The sequence below is a fragment of the Sinocyclocheilus anshuiensis genome, unplaced genomic scaffold (assembly GCF_001515605.1).
Source record: "Sinocyclocheilus anshuiensis isolate Anshui unplaced genomic scaffold, SAMN03320099.WGS_v1.1 scaffold1292, whole genome shotgun sequence".
NCBI lineage: Eukaryota > Metazoa > Chordata > Actinopteri > Cypriniformes > Cyprinidae > Sinocyclocheilus > Sinocyclocheilus anshuiensis.
The window spans coordinates 106,696-125,396 of NW_015544215.1; the positions used below are offsets into that span (position 1 = coordinate 106,696).

The window sequence follows — 18,701 nt, forward strand, 5'->3', positions numbered from 1 at the left end:
TCCAGTCTTCAGTGTCACATGATCCTTCAGAAATCATTGTAATATGCTGATTTGGTGCTCAAGAAACATTTATTATTTACAATGTTGAAAACACTTGTGCTGCTTAATTTTTTGTGGAAACAAAAAATATTAAATTCTAAGCTGAATAAAAGTTTAAAAAAAAAAAATAAAAAAAAAATAAAAAAAAATATTTTGTATTATTTCCCATTGAGTAATTTGGGTTAATGTGAGTACAGACAGTAAAAAAAAAAAGAAGAAAAAATCAGTTGCATTTTTACGTCACTCAGCTTTGTTTCCTCCTGCAGATTCCATTGTGATCGGCTTTTGGGTGGGTCTAGCAGTTTTTGTAATTTTTATGTTTTTTGTTCTGACTCTTCTGACCAAAACAGGAGCACCACACCCAGAGTAAGTATATATTCTAAAATCTGAGAAATACCAGTTTTGTTTATCAGGCTTTGTGGCAAGGACAGGACAGAACAGACTAAACAAAAGTGCAGGCAGTGTAAATTCCCAATAGGTCTGTTCATCTCTCTCACATCTGCACCACAAGCACCAAGACAGTGTTTCAGCATGGTTTTTCGGTTTCCCGCCGTCTGCGCTTTGGCCACCTAGATGCCTCATTATCCTTAGCTTCAGAGAGCCCTGTGTGTGTGTGTGAGTGTTTGTGCGTGTTTGCGGCCTCCCTCACTCTCATTAGTTCTCTGCTACAGTAGGTCGGTGTCTCCGATTTAACACTCCTTCAGACCAACAAAGATTATTTTCAGGAAACTTTGATTAAACCAACAACGGTCTGAAATCTTGGTCCAATTAGCATGAAGTCTGGCAACTTTAACCTTCATAAACTCAAAAATATAGGCACTGCTACAATCATTTCATTTTGTGCTGTTTTATTCCAGTCTATCCTTGCATCTCTCTTGTCGCATGCTCATGTTTATTAATGCGCACAAATGCACCCATATGCATGCGCATGCACAAAAACACCAATTATCTCTGTCTGTGTTCTGGTAGCTAACCAGAATTAATTTAAAGGCAAATTAATGTTCAATAATGCCCTCTTTGTACATTCAAATGTATTGGACAAAATTTTAAGGGCGTTTATTGTTTATTGCATATAATTACACTCAGTTATAATAGTAAAGCACTATTAGTCCCCATCCTCTGGTCTAATGGAGCAGTTGCGTAGCTCAGGGGCCGGGCTGACAGTCTGTTTAGTGCTCTTTTAATTAAACTGCTCTACAGATGTGAGTCATCCATTAACACAGACCAGCAGAAACCTCTTACACTCAAGATCATTGAAAAGAGAGGATAGGAATATGTGCTCCCACACACACACACTCAGACACAGGAGGAGGATAGAATATAAGATGAGGGTACTCCCACACTCCGGAAGCAACGGTGCTCATTTCACCTCTGTTAGAAAAGGGAAATAAAGCTGTTTAAACCTGCTGATGAGGTTTTGAGTTCAACACTCCTGTCTCAATCCCGCAGGGTCGCGGAGCCTTATGAGAAACGAATGCGTCTCACAAGCTGCGCCGAGGGTCTGGGTTGCCAACGTGAGGCAGACGCCCGAACGGGTCTCTCTCGCCCATTGCTGGAAGAGTCCCGGTCTCTTTTTCAGTGTTACATTAATGAAGAAGAGCGAGAAGGAGGCAGGGCCACTGCTGGTGCTGCCCACGGACGTACGGGCAGCGGCGACTCCAGAGACCAGGTGGAAACGGTCGGACTAGTCGTGCAAAATATGGTCATGGAGACCAGGGCAGAACGAGAGGCGACGCTCCTGGCGCATTTTAACATCCCCAACTTTGTGAACTCAGAACTGAGCTCTGCATTGGGGGATGAAGATTTACTACTGGGCGATCCACCGATCATAATGGAGGAGGCCCGTCCGCGCTGTACCCATCATATCATTGACTAAACCACCAGTTTGAAGATGGGCTTTTTTCACTCATCATGACTCCATTATTGTCTTCAACTCAGCCTATGATCTCTGAAAATGGAGAGTGATGGTGTTTTGCTTCAAAAGCTCTGCTTTTGCAGTGCAAACTTTAAGGCTGAGCTATTTTCTGACATCTGGGTTCAGTGATGCATCTGCTACAGTGATGCATAATGTCAGTCTGAGAGTTAAAAAAAGATGGGATTGCATGAATGGGATTTGGCGAATGTGTTCTTGACAGCAGCGACAGCATGCTAAAAGACTGTTGGGAAGCCTGTGTTTAGAAAAAGCTAGATATTTAAAAGGTCATGAAACCCCCCGTTTCAGCACTGGTTAGTTCTCACCACAGTTTTAAAAAATGCTAAAAAAGGGGGCGTGGTGCGCAGCGGAGCGGAGGAGGGGGAAGAGGGGAGACAGACAACACACTCAGCTTCGCGTTCAGACGGTTTAATTTCGCTCACATCGAGTTAAAAACTCTGCATCGAAAACATATATATGAACGCGCTGTTGCACCTCTGAGAACTTTTAAGGCTTATTCTGTGTGTTTATATAAGCCTTTTGACGGGTTGCGTCACAGAGCTGTAAAAACGGTTATGCTCACCAAGTGAATTAATCGCGTTTGTGCCGAACTCTTATTACAAAGCAAAAACAAACACTCTTCTTCGATCCATGAACGTTTCTCTCAGTTAATGTGTGCGATGTCATCTCACAGTCTGAAACGTCTGTCATAGCAAATCAACACATGCTGTTGTGAATAATTAAGCGATAATAATAATAATTATTGAAAAAAAATCTCTTTATGTGCAGTAGGAAGATGTTTTTTTTTTATCCAGCATTGTACTTATGTAGCCTAATGGCAAAATTGCAGCAATTTGGTATTGCACTGCCTGGTTCTCTGGGCTTGTTGTGTGAGCAAATGCCTGAGTAGAAAATAGCTCGCTGTCTGTACACTTGCAGTATACTTGCATACTAACTCTCTGTAATTGTCTGAATACAGCTGCCTGAACTGCCAGAGCAATTGAATACTTCAATTCTGTCCAACATGTCCAATAAAACTCAGTACAAAGCTTCCCGTGGTGAAACTTTTGTATAAATCCCTGACCCTAGGAACAAATCTCAATGAAACCGCACATTATGCAGCTTGTCTTATTACTTTTTGACCTGAGTTTTCAGCTGACAGATGATAAAACAGGTGAAAAATCATCTCAGGTTACTTATGTAACCATGGTTCCCTGAGTAGGGAATGAGACACTGCGTCCTCTAGGGGTCGCTATGGGGAACGCCTCGTCGTGACCTGTGTCTGAAGCATACATTGAAAAAACAACAACTCGTTGGCCGGCAACAGCCATGACGTCACTACCGGTGCGACTATAGTGTTCGAAGTTCCCATGAAAGGGAACAAATAGGCGTACATTGAGGAACCATATGTAGAGACCAGAATATTATAGAGAATTTTTTTACTTGGATCAGAAAGTTGCTACCTAGCAACCACTCAGAAAACCTTAGTGACCACTTGGCAATGTCCTAGCAACCACACTGTAACACTCAGGTGATACATTTAGCACGAGAAAGCACCACTTATTTCTTCAGAAAATGTAAAAAATTTGTTTAAAATACTATTGTAATTTATAGTGTAGAATTATGGGATCCCATACAATGTTTTAACCTTTCAAAAACTCAGGACATTATTATTATTAACTATTAACAACATAAAAACAGGCACTGATGAAAACTGCCTAAGGAAAAATAAAGCAGTAATGACTCACGATCTACAAAGCGAAATTATTTCACCTTCAAACTTGCAAAAAAATAATGAACAATTTATATAGGTGACAGCTAAGGACAACTTTGAACAGACATCAGATGTGACACTAGCTGAAGTTTGGCAGGTTATCAGTACTGCATTGTTCTGGATCGTTAATAGAATTTATTTTTTGTGATTATGCAAATTTCATTTTTGAAAGGCAAGTAAATTGGCCACTTAAATGCTTTATACCCCACAAACTCTCCTCAAATGTATACTATGTCCTGAATTAAATTATATTATGTCAGGACCCTTGGTGTTTATAATCAGTGCTGCATGCTGGTCAGCTCTTATCAGTCACACAACACAGCAGCTCCATTTCCAGCCACTCACGTAATTTATGTTCTTTTAGTAGTTTATTAGCATTCAGACCATGTCCTTTGAGCCCAGCACTAAGGCAAGTAATAAATCATGACGTCTGCAGTATTTGTTGTGTAAACGTACATTTAGGTTGAGCTTTTGAGTTATAACTCTTATATGGGTGGTGTATCAACAACAATTTGACTGCTGTTTGTTCAGGTTTTCTGGATTCTGCTCAAGTGGATGTCGTGAAATCAACGGAGCAGCAAAACAGGACCAAATGTGCAAATAAAAATTAACTTTAATACAAAAAAACACCAAATTGGATGTTACACACCCTGCATATTCCTTGACAATAATTAAATAATCTTTACATAATTATAATTATAAATATTCCCACAAAATTAGCCAAGCAATGATTAGTGCTGTCACAGGAATTCTGCTAGCCAGAGACATAGAAATTTGTATACGCACATCCTAGAGTGTTCTGAGTGGTTCAAACACAGCTCAGGATCGGAGGGGCAGGTATGTGTGGGTGGTGGGGTTGTGAATGACTACACCCTGTCTCTGGAGTTCTCGGAGCACATCCAGTATGGAGTCCAGCTCCAGTCTGAAGACCTCCAGCTCTTTAGTCCTGCCTTGAGCGAGTCTCTTCCAGCGCTCCACCTCACCCTGCTGCTCCTGTTCCACCACCCGCCGTGTGTCTGCAATCACCTGGAAACACAACGGCACATGACATCAGTGTACTCAATCATAGTGCAGAGGTTGTCAATCAGAGTGCTGTTGAGGTCCATTATAAACAACTATATACAGTATACTGTACAGCACCAGAAAACTAGACGTGCGCTGACTGTTTACAGTTCATGTGTCTAAAAAATAATCTCCATGAAAAATTTCATAGAAATGAAATTTCCCCACCATAGCACAGAAACTGCACTTGTTAAAATTACAAATGACTTGCTTCTTGCGTCAGACCAAGGCTGTATCTTATTGCTAGTTTTACTTGATCGTGTGAAACTAAGATACTGTTCGTATTAGTACACTAACGTTGAGAAGTGTAGTAAGAATTTTAATGTCTTTTAAAGAAATCACTTATGTGCATCAAGGCTGCATTTATTTAATCAAAAATACAGTAAAAATACAGTAATATTGTAAAATGTTGTATATTTTAAAATTTGATTAATTTCTGTGATGGCAAAGCTGAATTTCCAGCAGCCATTACTCCAGTCTTCTGTGTCACATGACCAGAAAGTTCAAAATAACAGCATTTATTTTAAACAGAAATTCTTTGTAACATTATAAATCTCTTTACTGTAACTTTTAGGGATGTAACGATTCACTCAACTCACTATTCGATTCGATTCATGATACTGATTTCACGATTGGATTTTCTCACGATTGTTTCTAAACAAAATTAGATTTAAGACAAATTATAAATGAAAAGGTGTCCTTTTATTATTGCTTGGACAAAATGCTGCACCTTTCTTTGTAACAGAAATATGTCAAATAACAAAAATAAAATGAAATTTTAAAACATTTCAAAATTTCATTTAAAAATGTCTAAATCTAATCAAATAAATAAGACAAAAAAGTCTCTTCATATAAACAAAGGCTACCTGTGCTCTTTCCATTCAAAATAAGAGGCAACCACTGCATTTTGATTGCATAATTTGACATTTTAAAACAAAAGCAGAATGCTCGGACTTTAGTTTTGTGAAACTATACTACATAAAACATCTGCACGAAACAGTAGCGCAGCGGCTTATGAACGCTGCTCTAATATGAATTATACAGAGACGAGATGAAAAGAAAATATCATCTAAACTTTTCTAAAGAAAAGTCAGTTCCCCTCAGATACACATTCATAGAAACTCCTACCCCCAAATGTACTGTATAGCGATTCGTTTAACATCTCAACCTATTTGAATAGTCACATATTTGTATTGATTTTCAACCGGCTCGTGGTGATTCGTTACATCCCTTGTAACTTTTGATCGTTTTAATGAATCTTTGCTTAATAAATGTATTAATTACTTTTTAAAAATCTTACTGAACCAAACCTTTTGAACTGAAGTGTATGTATAGTGTGTGTAGGTGTGTGTTGCAGTGTTACCTGCTGTAGTGGTTTCTCACGCTGACTGTAGAGGAGCTCCATGGACTGAATCTTCTGCTCCAGGCTAGTGAAGTGCCTTAGTTTAGGACTGTGAGCTTCTTTGGCCTGTTTCAGCTCTTCCAGAAGCTTAGACAGCTATTGACATACACATAACAGGAAATAATAGAGAAAATGTAAAATCCTGTGTTTAAAGAAGAATGGAAACTGAATCACTAAACCTTGGTGGCAAAGTCTCACTACCTGATTCTGCAGGGTTTCTTCTCTGATCTTAGACACAGCCAGAGCATCTTTGGATCCCAGGAGTTCTTTTACTTGCCCCTGTAAATGCTGCACTATGATCTGAATAGAGAAATTCAGAATTCAAAGATTCATTACACAAAGCCTTTATCCAAAGCAACTTACAATGCAGTCAAATTATATAATTTATTCTTAGCAAACAAACCCATGACCTTGATGTTTCTACTACCACGCCAAGGCAACACTTAGCACACATAGCAATAAATAGAACTGTTGGAGTGACTGACCTCCTGTAAGTTCACTTGATTGTCGAGTTCAGCGACTTTGGAGGAGGAATGCTCAAGGGCATGGCAAGCCAGAAGGCGTTCAATCTCTTTATGATGCCCAGCCTTGACCAAGGCAAGCTGCTCAGCATTCTGCTCCTGAATCCTGAAAAAAGAGAGACATTTTTATTATGTATTTAATGCATGTCATTAATTGAGATTCAGAGACGACTGATTCTGAAAAATCATCTTATTGAAAATAATATACATTCTTTACATCCTACAGTGCATTACAATTCTTCTTTGTTTTCATATTATAGTATTATAAAGAATCATATTGTTATTATATAGAAAATAAAGCCTATTGTATTTTATTATTTTATTTTAGGATCGTTATGTTTTTTTGCAATCCAACAATAGTTTTGTGACAATTAAGCACATTTAAGCCACTCGCCCCCAACTGCCTGCATCTTATTATAAAGTATAGAAAATTAGATTTTGTTTCTATTTTAAAGTACATTTGTAAGAATAAATCATAAAAGTCATTTGATTGTCATCATTTGTTGTGCTGAAAATTTATGCTGAATTAATTGTTGGGATGATTTTCACTACTGTTACAGTGGCCTTAATTTTCTTGATGACAAATATTTTTTTCTTTTGGCTTATGGATTTGACAAGCTCAAATCCCGTGAAGAGAATCGTGGGATTTGATTTCTTGTAGTAGGGCCCTGTGAGCTACTGTTCATCTTTTGTTTGTTCAGAACACTTCAAGGGTGCTGTAAAAGGTTTATAAATACATGACTGAAGAAGCACTCCAAAAACTTTACCTGAGGAGCTGACTCTGTGTCTGTGCGACTGCAGCCTGCAAGGAAGCTTTCTCTTGTTCTCTCTGTATCTCCAGCTGTTCCAATCTCGTCCTCAAACTATCGTTCTCCAGTAGCACCACTGAGATGTGTGAGCCTGAGAACGCTCCAGGATGGTAGTCTTTCTCATCTTGGGTAGCGGGGAAAGTCTCAGCTTCAGGTTTTTTGGCCTCTTTGGCTGCGCCCAAATGCCGCTTGGGCTCATTGGTGACACGATCAAAGCTAGGACCCGACAGCATGGTTCTTCTTTCCCTCTGCAGGCGCTCTACAGTAAGGCTCAGCTCCTGAATAGTGCGGCTCTTGGAGCTCAGTTCCTGGGTCAGTCTCTCAATGCGGGTTGCTTGTGCCGCCTCCGCATGGAGCTGGTGCCGTGAGGGGCTGCGGACAGGCTTGTCTGTTTGCATCAAAGACTGGGCCTGGCAGAGTTGTTCTTGCAGAGAGGCCACTTCTGCCTCGAGGGCGCTCTCTTGCTTCTGATAGGCCTTCTTCACTTCCTCCATTTCTGTAATCAACCCCTGAGTTTGTGACTCAGATGATTCTGATGAGATAACCTGATTGTTCTGGCTCTTCTCAGCCAAACGCTGCTCCAGATCTGACATCTGCTGTTCATACTGCAGCTGAAGATGGAGAGAACACATATCAAATGCAAACATATTTAATTGAGCTGGCCCAAAAAACATATTGCTCAAAAGTAACAATTCACTAAAATGGACAGTTTGAACTAATTCATAATAATGAACCAAGGTGGATAAGTGTAAGCCAAATGTTTGTATCTAATGATGTTCCTATTTTGCATGCGGTGTTAAGGAATTATATGTGTAGTTTCATGTGTCGATTAAGTGACTCAAGAAATACAATCATAATGGCCATGATCCCACATTAAGTGACATAAGGTATTCCTCCTTGTTCTGGAAGCACTAGAATTCAAGTTTGAATCTTTTTTAAATAGTGTTTGATGTATGTAAATGTATGTTTGTTACTTCTTTACTTTTATTTTTGTGATATGGACCTAAGGGTCTGAAATAAAGAAAGAATTAAAAAAATCTTAATGTCCCTGAACCATTGAACAGCAGTGTAAATCAGCAGATATATAGTAATTATTCAGTTTATCGCCAAGTCTTACATGCCATTCTCATGTCAAGTTTCTATTTCTACCATTCAAGTCATGTGGGCACACAGCAGAGTTTAGAAATGAGAGAAATGATGCCATTCTGACAGCACACTCGAAGCCCTATCCACTTAGGACTTTAAATAGAAACCTAATTTTCTCGGCAAACTTATTTGCTGGAAATAGATTGATCCAGCTGTGAGCTTTGGTACAAAACTTGGAAAAAAAGAGAAGTAGTTTGAGTGTTTTTTTCCATTACTATTTAAGAACGGAAACTGTGTACTTCAGTCCGTGAGCTCTGGGTCACCATGTTCCAATAGTTCAAACTTGTTTTGATCGTATAGATTGTATTGACTGAACATTCAGTGCTTTTAAACTAAATTCCTTTTGCTCTATTCAATACTGAATCTGAAATGAGTACTTTGATTCTGTGATACTGTTGTTCCATTGTTCCGAGACTGCGTTTGGCTGCTTCATCGCGGCCTTCTAGCTCCGCCTCCAATCGATGGACACGTCTCTCCAACAGAGCTGCTGTCTGGGAGGAATGAGAGGCAGTTGGGAGACGGACATCTAATCCATTATCTTCTGTGCCGGTAGATGCAGCGGCCAAGATCAGGGCTGGCAGGGAGTTCGGATGCCTGCGTTTCAAGAGCTCTTCCATCTGTTTGAGCTGAGAAAATGAGGAAATGGGAACATGAGTGATAGATGGAACAGAATCCAAGAAGTTTTATTGATGCAGCTAATATTAAATATTGCAAAACACTCAGGAGGTGGAATAGAAATCCATTCATGACTATTTTTAGTATTATTTAATTATTGGATAGATACAGTAGACAGGGACAGGAAATTTTTAATGGTTTGGGAAATGTTGCAAGCCAGACTCGAAACCTACATGAGCAACACGACTCAAAAAGAATAGAGAGAGTACACTAACCATTGAGCCAATTAAATACAAAGCTATTAATTTACTCATCCAGATGATCCATATCAGTCAAAGAAAGGAGTTTTAACTTGAAGAGGATGTGGCAAGCAGAAAGTGCTTGGAAAACTGACTATCCAGGCAGATGGTCTGTTACTCACAGACACGGTTGGATAATTCCACCTCTCAGGAAATAGAGCACAAAGAAGAACGTGCCCTGAATGAGCTGTACCTGCAGAATGAGACAAAAATATGTAGAGAGGCTGTGTCTGACCTGTCGTTCCAGGTCCTGGATTCTTTTAGCTTCACCCACTCTCTCTTTTGCCTTTCTTTGTTGCTCATTGGCCCCCTTGCTGACCTCCATTTTTAGCTTTTCCACCTGCCCAGTGAGCCTTTGAGTCTCAGCGGTGGCAGCTCGGAGTCTGGCCGCATCTTTATCTAGTAGTTCCTGATTCTCAGCATACCACTGCAGTCTCTTCTTCAGCTCTGTGACTTCCTCCCGATGTTTTTCCTGGAGCATCTTTAGTTCGAAACCTTTATCACCTGGCAGATACATCCAGATGCTTGTTGCCATCAGGATGACAATCACATTACTGAAAAAAGACTACCACGTAACACTTCCATAACTGTAGCTCTACCTGATGTAGAGACAGCCTGAGCTCTGGCAAGGTCCCGCTCTTTCCTCACCATCTCCAGGTCTACATGCAGGGCTTGTTTCTCCTGTTTTAGCATGCGGATCTCATCTTGCAGTCGCTCCTCCTTTTTCTACACGCAAACACTTTTGTATCAGGAGACGAGGGCACTTAAAATGCTATTTAGGTAGGCAGCTTATTAGGTTTTGGAACAGAGCTGTTGATATTATGTACTGTAGATCAGTTACCTGGGCAGCTTGTACCTGACTGGTCAACTCTGCAAAGTTGAAGCTTTGGTCAGCAATGCTTCTACCTTCGATTGTTCTCTGAATGGTCTTCATGTTCAATCGGTCCCTGGGAAATGAATATGCATTGCTTTTATAACAGCTGCTGCAAAGAACAGCATGAATAGTAAAACCCCGCTGTGATATGTATTATATCACTCTACCAACACACTTTTAGAGCACTGACCTGGTGAAGGCAAGCTCAAAGAGAAGTCTCTGGTTCTCCATGAACAAAGCCTCCTCGTTTTGTTTGCTTTGAGCTTGGAGCGCTTTCATTTGCAGATAAAGCTTCTCATTCTCCTTTATTGTTAAAATCATCAGAAAGAAGTTTCAGACATGTTTTGCTCTGAACCTATTTGTAGCATATGAATACTAATGACCAAAATGCAAATATATTCAGCGCATGTATTATACTGAATATAGTTCCAGATAAGAATTAATTGGATTTGGTTTCTGGAAAGGCCATGAGTTCTTCTGTAATTACAGGAAATGTGAGAAGTAATGATCATCGTTATTCTAAATTCTGGTAATAGTGGTAATAGTGTCATTTTAAAAGTATGTTTAATTACATGCCTCATTATACTGAAATGCCGTAAATGATCTAAAAAATGAGAGACTACTGAGTTTTGTATTGTATCATTCACTGACATTTGTAAGACCTCACCAAAAGAAAATGTCCAGGAAAAGGGATAAGAAAATGAAACCTATATTTAATGAATGCATGTCAAAAAAGCCATGTTTCAGCATGCCTCGTTCTAATAGATGTCAGAAAATGAGCAGAGACAGAGAGAGAGAGACTTACCTGATGGTAACCCTGAATCAGAGTCTCCTGTTCCTTCATCTCTTTCTCTATCAGCTTGAGTTTCTCTTCAGTCACAGAGTTCGAAGCTTCACCAAAACTCCACTTTCGTTTGTTACTTCCCTCCTCGGCATGGTGTAACTATGGAATTAGCATTTAACAGTTCAGAACTTGGATGAATGACAGAGGATTGTTTGCTCAGATTTTAGGCAGAAGCTGCAAAGTTTACTGGATGCAGTAATTAATAACGACACTACTAACTAAAATGTATTTTTCGAAGCATGGAAATGGTTACATGTTTTTTTTTTTTTTTAATACAGTAGCTTTTCTATTCAACACTTTTCTTTTTGTGACATTGCTACATCTGCATGAGCCTTTCAACAGAGTGGGCAGAGATGTGCTGTCCTCTTCTTAGTCAATCTGAAATAGCTTTGGTAAGTCCAATTCATTAAGCCGGTTCGTTTAGACAGGTTCATGTAAATGAACTGGTAACAAAATAAGCAGCAATTATGTGTTTGTGTAACAACTGCTTTTTGTAGTGAAAAAAAATCTTTAGTTACAGGTAAATATGGCTGTTTATCACAATGATTTCACTATGGCAGGTAACTGTCATAAACATAATTGTAATTAATGATTTAAGTGTTTTTTTTTTTGTTAATGTCAGCAAAAATGTCAGGTTTATTTCACACAAAGGAAGAAAGTTGGAAAAATTTCTATTCTCCTTATTCTAAATCTGGAGGAACAATTTCATCACCTCCTTTGAAGCTGGTAACCTGGCAAAAACATTTTGAGCTATGTGAACAGAGCTTGTTGTGCCCTCGGATCTTATTCAGAAAACCTCACAAGACAGACAATTTGTAAAGTATGGAGCATTTACATAATGCACTACTGCATCAGAAAGGGCATTTCTGTAGCCTAAACCATAGAGCAACGCACTAGCAATGCCAAGGTTGTGGGAAAAATGGCCTTTAAGTTCATGCTTTAAGTTTTTTTGTTCTGAATTACAATTATGTAATTGGAAGTTAAAGTGAATAATGATTATGGTTACCTTAAATAAGCCTGATTAGATAAAAAAAAAAAAAAGATGACTAGGTGGTTATTTAACAATTTAAAAAGGTCAAATGGTATAGTTTAGTGGCTCAGTAAGGAGTGAGCTGTGAATCATCACCATTGTGCCCTTAACCCCAGGTTGCTCCAGGCCCATTTGTCCCTTAAAAACGTTTATGGCGCCCTTTGACAACAACACTGTATATAAGTCATGAATTAATTCTTCCTTATATCTGTTGTCAATAATCATTGTCAATATACTTCACCAGAAGGGTCAATAAAATGCTGCATGCCCCCATGTCCCGTTTTAAATTAATTTACTGATGAATCCAAAGTTGACATTTAGTGAGGGTCATTATTTACTACTGCAACAAAAAACACTGCCAAATAAAGTGAAGTGTGAAGTGACGTGTGGCCAAGTATGGTGACCCATACTCGGAATTTGTGCTCTGCATTTAACCCATCCAAGTGCACACAAACAGCAGTGAACACACACACACCATAGGCAGAGCAGCCACAGATATATGTCTGCTGTAGACGTTATGATTGCTTTATCAAAGCATACACTGGCAAGGAAAGACTGCCCTTTTTACCAAACGTACTTATTGTGGCAAACATACAATTTTCCAAACATACATTAATGAGAGCTGCCAGACAGCTGAAGGTTTTCTATTGATTTTTAACAAGAAACAAGCTCATATGTGCTTTAAGGCTGGATAAATAGGCCATGAAAATAGATGAACTTGAGTGGTTTTTAAGTTTTTTTCTCTGTCAGCGGCAATTATAAAGTGGTAAAACAGACAGCTCCCTGAGGGTTGTACAAAGTCTGAACACACAAAATTACCAGCTGGTGATGTAGAGCCATGGCAAAATGATCCCCCAAAGAACAAAACTTTCTTATATTTTTTAATTTTCTGAATATATTATGTAAGTTTTACAGATATACAGGGGCTCACCTTGCTCTGTAACACATAGTTCTCCTGTCTGAGGGCTGCAAGCTCTTGCTTGTGCTCCTCTCGTAATTGATCTTCCCTCAGATGGAGCTCTCTCTCTTTTTGCACGAGCTGGAGATGAAAGCGCTCCAGTGATGAGCGCTCCTGCTGAAAGGTTGAACCATCCATCTTCTCTTGAATCACCTGATGCTGACAGACAAACAGAACAGGAAGTTATTGAGCCTGGGGATTTGATCCAATGCTCTGATTCAGTCCCAGTTAACTCACTCCTGTCACTGCTTCGGGTGTGATCCTGTCTGCTTGAGGAGGGATGTTATCCTGTAGACTGCTGGCTTCAACCTGATGCTGTAGGAATGTAGCATAGGACTGCACGGATGCAACCAGTTCACTGCTTAGTCTTAAACTTGTGTCTAAACCTGTAAGAGATGCAAAAAAGTAAAGAGGACCATGTATTACCAAGCAAGCAAATATGGCTGTTAATTTAAGTCATCTTTACCCCAAAAATTACAATATTTTTTTTTAACAATTAATATTATTTATTAGATTATTTCCTCTCTAAATTCTCATTACTGTAACAAAAACTCCAATAACACATAATTACTAAATAATTGAATAATTATCTTCTTTATTTTTGTAAACATCGATATTTGTGATTAACTGTGATGAAGGTAATAAAAATTAATAAAATAAATGATAATAAAAATAATTTCATTTATACAAAGTTTAGTTTGGTTTATATTATTATTGATATTATTTTTTGTATCTTTTAATTTTGGGGTTGAATGACAGTTTTGGTGAAGTTAACCCAGGTACCTTTGACTGTTTGTGTTTGGCTGAGGTTTTGAGTCTTTTTAGGGGGCTGGTTCTGAGCTTTCCTCTGTGTTAGAGGAGATGGAGGTTTAGCAGCATGCCAGGTTCTGCTGGGTGCAGGTGCTCTGGGTAATGCCCTGCTCTCAGGTTTTTTGGCCCTTGCTGATGGAACAGGAGTTTTTCTAGTGCAAGCTGATGCAAACGCATTGGTTCTGGCAGGAACCTGAGAAAGAGAAGTTAATATTCCATTATAATCTTCATAAATGTGATTATCAAATTTGATGTGAATAAAGAAGCTAAGTAGTTACCCACTAAAATTATACGTCATTTACTTTGCAGAGTCCGTGCATCTATTTTTCTATTTTAATTTCTCAAAACCCCAGAAATTACAGGATCTAATTTATGGAGGAAATTCATGAGACAAATGACTCATAATAGCAGAGTCTCTAACCTGACGCTTCTTGGGTTTGACAGGAGGTGGTTCCACAGAGGAGCTGTTCTGTTCCTGCATTAGCCGTTTGATCTCCTCAGCGATGCTCTTCTGAGTGTATTGAAGAGAGGCTGGATGTTCCTTTCCTGTAAGACTAGCTGCATTTCCCCCTCCACAGCCCTCATTAGCAGAACTGAAAGGGATCTCGTCTGAAGACATCCTTAATGGACTATGATTCTCGCTGCCTCGAGGCACAGCCTCACTGTAAGACAAATACTTCTAAAGCTGCTGAAATGAGAATATATGACTCCTAGTGTGTGAAGGTAACTAGTGAACTCACATTATGGGCTGGAGAGAGAAGCCACGGGTGAATCCAATCGGCTGCATCAATTCCTCAGCAGTGGGTAAATCTGTGGTACATAAATGAGACCCTAGTGACAAAAATTTCACTATGGCTGGAGTCACACTAGTCAGTTTTCGGTTGTAGGCTTTATTTAGAATCATAGGGATTTGGTGTGCATTGCCGTGTCTCTCTAGGCCTTGGCAGTGACCAGTAAGCTGTCTCTCACACTGAAGTACTGACAAACTATCATGTTGCTCATATACAAAGCTCCTCAGCAAATGCAAAGACACTGATCACAGATTTTGACTGTCATCCATGGTGAAATTGTAACTAAGCTTTTGTTTGGGGTTCACGAAAACTTAAATAACTAACAAAATGTGAAAGAGTCATAGCAGGGATGAAGTTATTATATCTTATAATCAAAAATTGGATGACATTATAAATCCATCCTACTTCGTCTGGAATTTCAGCAGCCATTACTCCAGTTTTCAGTGTCACATCATCATTCAGAAATCATTTTAATACACTGATTTGGTGCTCAAAAAAATTATTATTATTATTAATGTTGAAAACAGTTGTGCTACTTTATATTTTTGTGGAATCCATGATACTCATTTTAGGTTCAAAATTTCAAAAATAAGGTTCAAAAATAAGTTCAAAAGAACAGCATTTATTTGAAATAGAAATGTTTTGTAATATTGCAAATGTCTTTACTGTCACTTTTGATCAATTAAATGCATCCTTTCTGAATAAAAGTATTAATGTGCTCTTAAATTTAAAAGTTCTCTTTAAGGAATAGTGCTTCTAAAGGGGCTGATCTTAATAATGCCATAATTTATAGCTCTTTTGTGCTAAATATTTACAAAAATAACAAAACTTCTGTTCTTACTTTGGCAAGCTTTACATGGATTTGCTAACAAAACGAGGCACTGCAAAACATGTGAGAAGGAATTAGAAAGTAATGCCAGAGGTAGTAGTTTAGTCTGCCACCCCCTACATTCATATTCGATTAGGGTGACAGACCTCCAACAGAAGACAGCGAGATTTCAGGAAAAACAGTCGCTGTGACATCCTCAACCAAAATCGAGTTTTTAAGAGTCAGCTAGCAGGACTCATGCCACAAACAAGGCCAATGCTAAAAACCTCACGTTCTTCGGTTTCAAGCATAACTGGAAGCATTTGTGGTGGAAAAGCTGCAAATCAAAAGGTTTAAAGCGCAGACATGCCCACAGTGACTGGCAACAATTGGCTAGGTGCTGAGTCTGACCTGACTCCACTGTGGAGGCAGGTTGAAGTGTAGAGAGAGAGTGGGGAGTCCTGCTGCCCTCAGTTCGTTTGTCCTCACACTCCCCTGCTGAGCTGTTGATCTGCCTGTACGCCTCCTGCAACGCCTCAATCTCACTCCCTCCACTCTGATCGTAACATTGAACTTTAAAGATATGGAGGAGAGAAAGTGTCAAATCACTTGATGTAAGTTTACTTTAACAATATAAGCTTTAAGCAAAGAAACAGGTTCTCAAACCTGCAGGTTCCAGTGCAGTTGTCTCTGTTTGTTTGGTGTTGGGCCACTTTTCTTTCCTGGGTGCCACACTGGGAACTGCAGAAGGCAATGCTCCATCCATGGAATTTAGAGAGTCATGCAGTGACACTGGGACATACAGTAAGAACAGCATTTCACTTCCTGATTTGAACATTCACAACATTATACATTTAAATTGTAAAATGCTGTTTACCTTTGGCCAGCATCCCATGTCTTTCAGGTTTCTGAAAAGAAAAAGACCAGGAAATGGTTAGAATTAGGGCCTTTGAGATTTTTACATAAAATCACCTTATGTTTAGTTTTTACACCAATTGCGGTGTAAGGTGTGCCAACAAGTTTGAATATCTGATTCCTAAAACCTAAGGACCTGAAATTCAAATTAGCTTGTGCTATAATCTTTTTTTATAATAAATGTCATCCATAATCATTTTTTTCTACAAAAGCCCCCAGCAGCCCCAAATGAGACTGACCCTAATGGGTGACTGACCCAATGTAAAATAAAACTGCTTTTTCTAGGCCACTATTATGACTTGAGTATTCATCTTTTGACATTGTAAGCATTTGTCAAATGTACTAATAATTTTGTGGTCAATTACTAGATTTCTTTAGTTGAAAGAAAGAACAAATGCAATTATCTCTCCAACCATTATTTAGAAAAAAAAAATCTATATAAAAAATATATGAAATTAGTTGAGAATTGAATGAATAAATATAAACTAAACAGAAAATAAAATAATTATAACAAATAAATAATTATTATCAAGGACATCAGTGTTAATGAGATCAAAACAAGTTTTCAACGAGATCAGAAAATAAATAAATAATAATAATGTGGAAAAATGTACTTACTGCACCATTAAACTGTATTCTTTTGCAGTTTTATTATTGTGAAAGCAATTTTGTCTCACTTAAAAATATCACAGATTTGTTTCTATTTTGATTAATTGTCCAGCACTCTTTAAATATTGCTTAATATTACTGTAACTATATATTTTTCAACCAGCATGTGATGCAAAATGCAGACAGAGGCCTGCATTTGTTTCCATGCATCTCTACATACCTCAGTATTGAATTCACCAGTTTTTTGGGCAGGGCTCATTTCATAGGTTTAAAGTGCATTAAAAACTTATATTCACCTTCTCTTGAAGCCCCTCTTCACTTTTCTCACTGGCCTCTTCCTCAAAATCTTCACTATATGCGGGAGATGCTGACAGAGAAGCAATATACATGTGTTTTATTGCTTCAGAAAGCAATAACAACAAAACACAACCCTTTCAAATTCTTATTCTCTTTGCTCTGCTCTTACCAGCAGAGTCTTTATTCTTTCTCTGTTCTTCCTCATGTATTGAATCCATTTCTTCTCTTCTGAAAGGAACACAGTGAAACTCAATCTAAAGAAGGGACATATGCAAATACTCCTTCACTAAAAGCATCCTTGGAATTCATTATGCTTTAAGTCATTAAAAGTCATTTCATTTCTCCGTGCACCTTTGTGGGCTGCTGGTGGGTGTGGAGGACTCCTGTTCTTGATTCAGTCTGGGACAGTCAATGGAAGATGAGGACTCTTTCTTCAGGTTGGATAAAAACCTGGAATTCTCATCCTCATCCAATGTGTCCAGCCCTAGAACACCTGCACTTGCTACCATACCAGACATCATCAAAGAATCTGTAAAGAAGCAATTACAGATGGTGCTGGTCAAACAAAGAGAGTGATGATAAATGTTATAAAATAGTTAAAGAGACCGACCTTCAGGCTCAAGACTGTCTGTGCTAAAGATGACTTGGTCTCTATTCCCTTCATTCTCCAAGAATAGCTCCTTCGGCTGTTCTTCATCCACCTCCTTAATGGACGGAGTCTTCCTCAGTACACACTTCACTTATAAGCTACATCGATTTATGATGAATAAGATATACCCAGAGGAGGAACGCTTGAAACGCTTAACAGTAATAGCAGCAAATGACACATCTCTGTGAACAGCACTTCAGAAGTTCAAGGAAAAGAGAACAAAAACCTTAATACCGCTTAAATTCAGAATTACTGAAAATGAATATGTCTTATCTCAGGATAACAGAATAATTTTAAGAACCAGTAATGTGTAGGGTTGGGAATCGAAAATCGATTCCGATTCCAGAATCGGATACTTAAGGTCAGGAATCGGATACTTGATGTCAAATTAAAATTTCGATTCTGCCTGTCGATTCATATGTGCTTTTTTTCCCCTTCATCTTCACCTAGTGATCTGCCAGGACCTTGCTCGCTAATCTAAGCGTTCCAAAGTTTGGCTACATTTGCGATCAGAAGCCAAAAAAGCTAAGTATAATA

At 38.7% G+C, this 18,701-nt stretch overlaps 2 protein-coding genes across 2 annotated transcripts in view; one reads left to right on the forward strand and one right to left on the reverse strand.

Moving 5' to 3' along the window:
* The window catches only part of LOC107697221 (melanocortin-2 receptor accessory protein 2A), a 3,674-nt gene extending 1,410 nt beyond the window's left edge, over positions 1 to 2,264 (forward strand). The window contains exons 2-3 of the mRNA XM_016497919.1: positions 306 to 405; positions 1,489 to 2,264. Of these exons, the coding sequence (XP_016353405.1) occupies positions 306 to 405; positions 1,489 to 1,915 (527 nt within the window). The 3' untranslated portion in view covers positions 1,916 to 2,264. The remainder of the gene's footprint in view (positions 1 to 305; positions 406 to 1,488) is intronic.
* Positions 2,265 to 4,231: 1,967 nt separating this feature from the next.
* LOC107697226 (centrosomal protein of 162 kDa) overlaps positions 4,232 to 18,701 on the reverse strand; it is a 19,797-nt gene continuing 5,327 nt past the window's right edge. The window contains exons 5-27 of the mRNA XM_016497925.1: positions 18,126 to 18,216; positions 17,867 to 18,044; positions 17,685 to 17,743; positions 17,515 to 17,585; positions 16,572 to 16,602; positions 16,361 to 16,486; positions 16,106 to 16,267; positions 14,836 to 14,905; positions 14,517 to 14,757; positions 14,069 to 14,288; positions 13,523 to 13,671; positions 13,259 to 13,444; positions 11,259 to 11,396; positions 10,644 to 10,756; positions 10,421 to 10,526; positions 10,179 to 10,305; positions 9,815 to 10,083; positions 9,043 to 9,291; positions 7,478 to 8,130; positions 6,675 to 6,816; positions 6,391 to 6,489; positions 6,151 to 6,285; positions 4,232 to 4,751 (exon numbers count right to left, since the gene is read on the reverse strand). Of these exons, the coding sequence (XP_016353411.1) occupies positions 4,545 to 4,751; positions 6,151 to 6,285; positions 6,391 to 6,489; positions 6,675 to 6,816; positions 7,478 to 8,130; positions 9,043 to 9,291; positions 9,815 to 10,083; positions 10,179 to 10,305; positions 10,421 to 10,526; positions 10,644 to 10,756; positions 11,259 to 11,396; positions 13,259 to 13,444; positions 13,523 to 13,671; positions 14,069 to 14,288; positions 14,517 to 14,757; positions 14,836 to 14,905; positions 16,106 to 16,267; positions 16,361 to 16,486; positions 16,572 to 16,602; positions 17,515 to 17,585; positions 17,685 to 17,743; positions 17,867 to 18,044; positions 18,126 to 18,216 (3,822 nt within the window). The 3' untranslated portion in view covers positions 4,232 to 4,544. The remainder of the gene's footprint in view (positions 4,752 to 6,150; positions 6,286 to 6,390; positions 6,490 to 6,674; positions 6,817 to 7,477; positions 8,131 to 9,042; positions 9,292 to 9,814; positions 10,084 to 10,178; positions 10,306 to 10,420; positions 10,527 to 10,643; positions 10,757 to 11,258; positions 11,397 to 13,258; positions 13,445 to 13,522; positions 13,672 to 14,068; positions 14,289 to 14,516; positions 14,758 to 14,835; positions 14,906 to 16,105; positions 16,268 to 16,360; positions 16,487 to 16,571; positions 16,603 to 17,514; positions 17,586 to 17,684; positions 17,744 to 17,866; positions 18,045 to 18,125; positions 18,217 to 18,701) is intronic.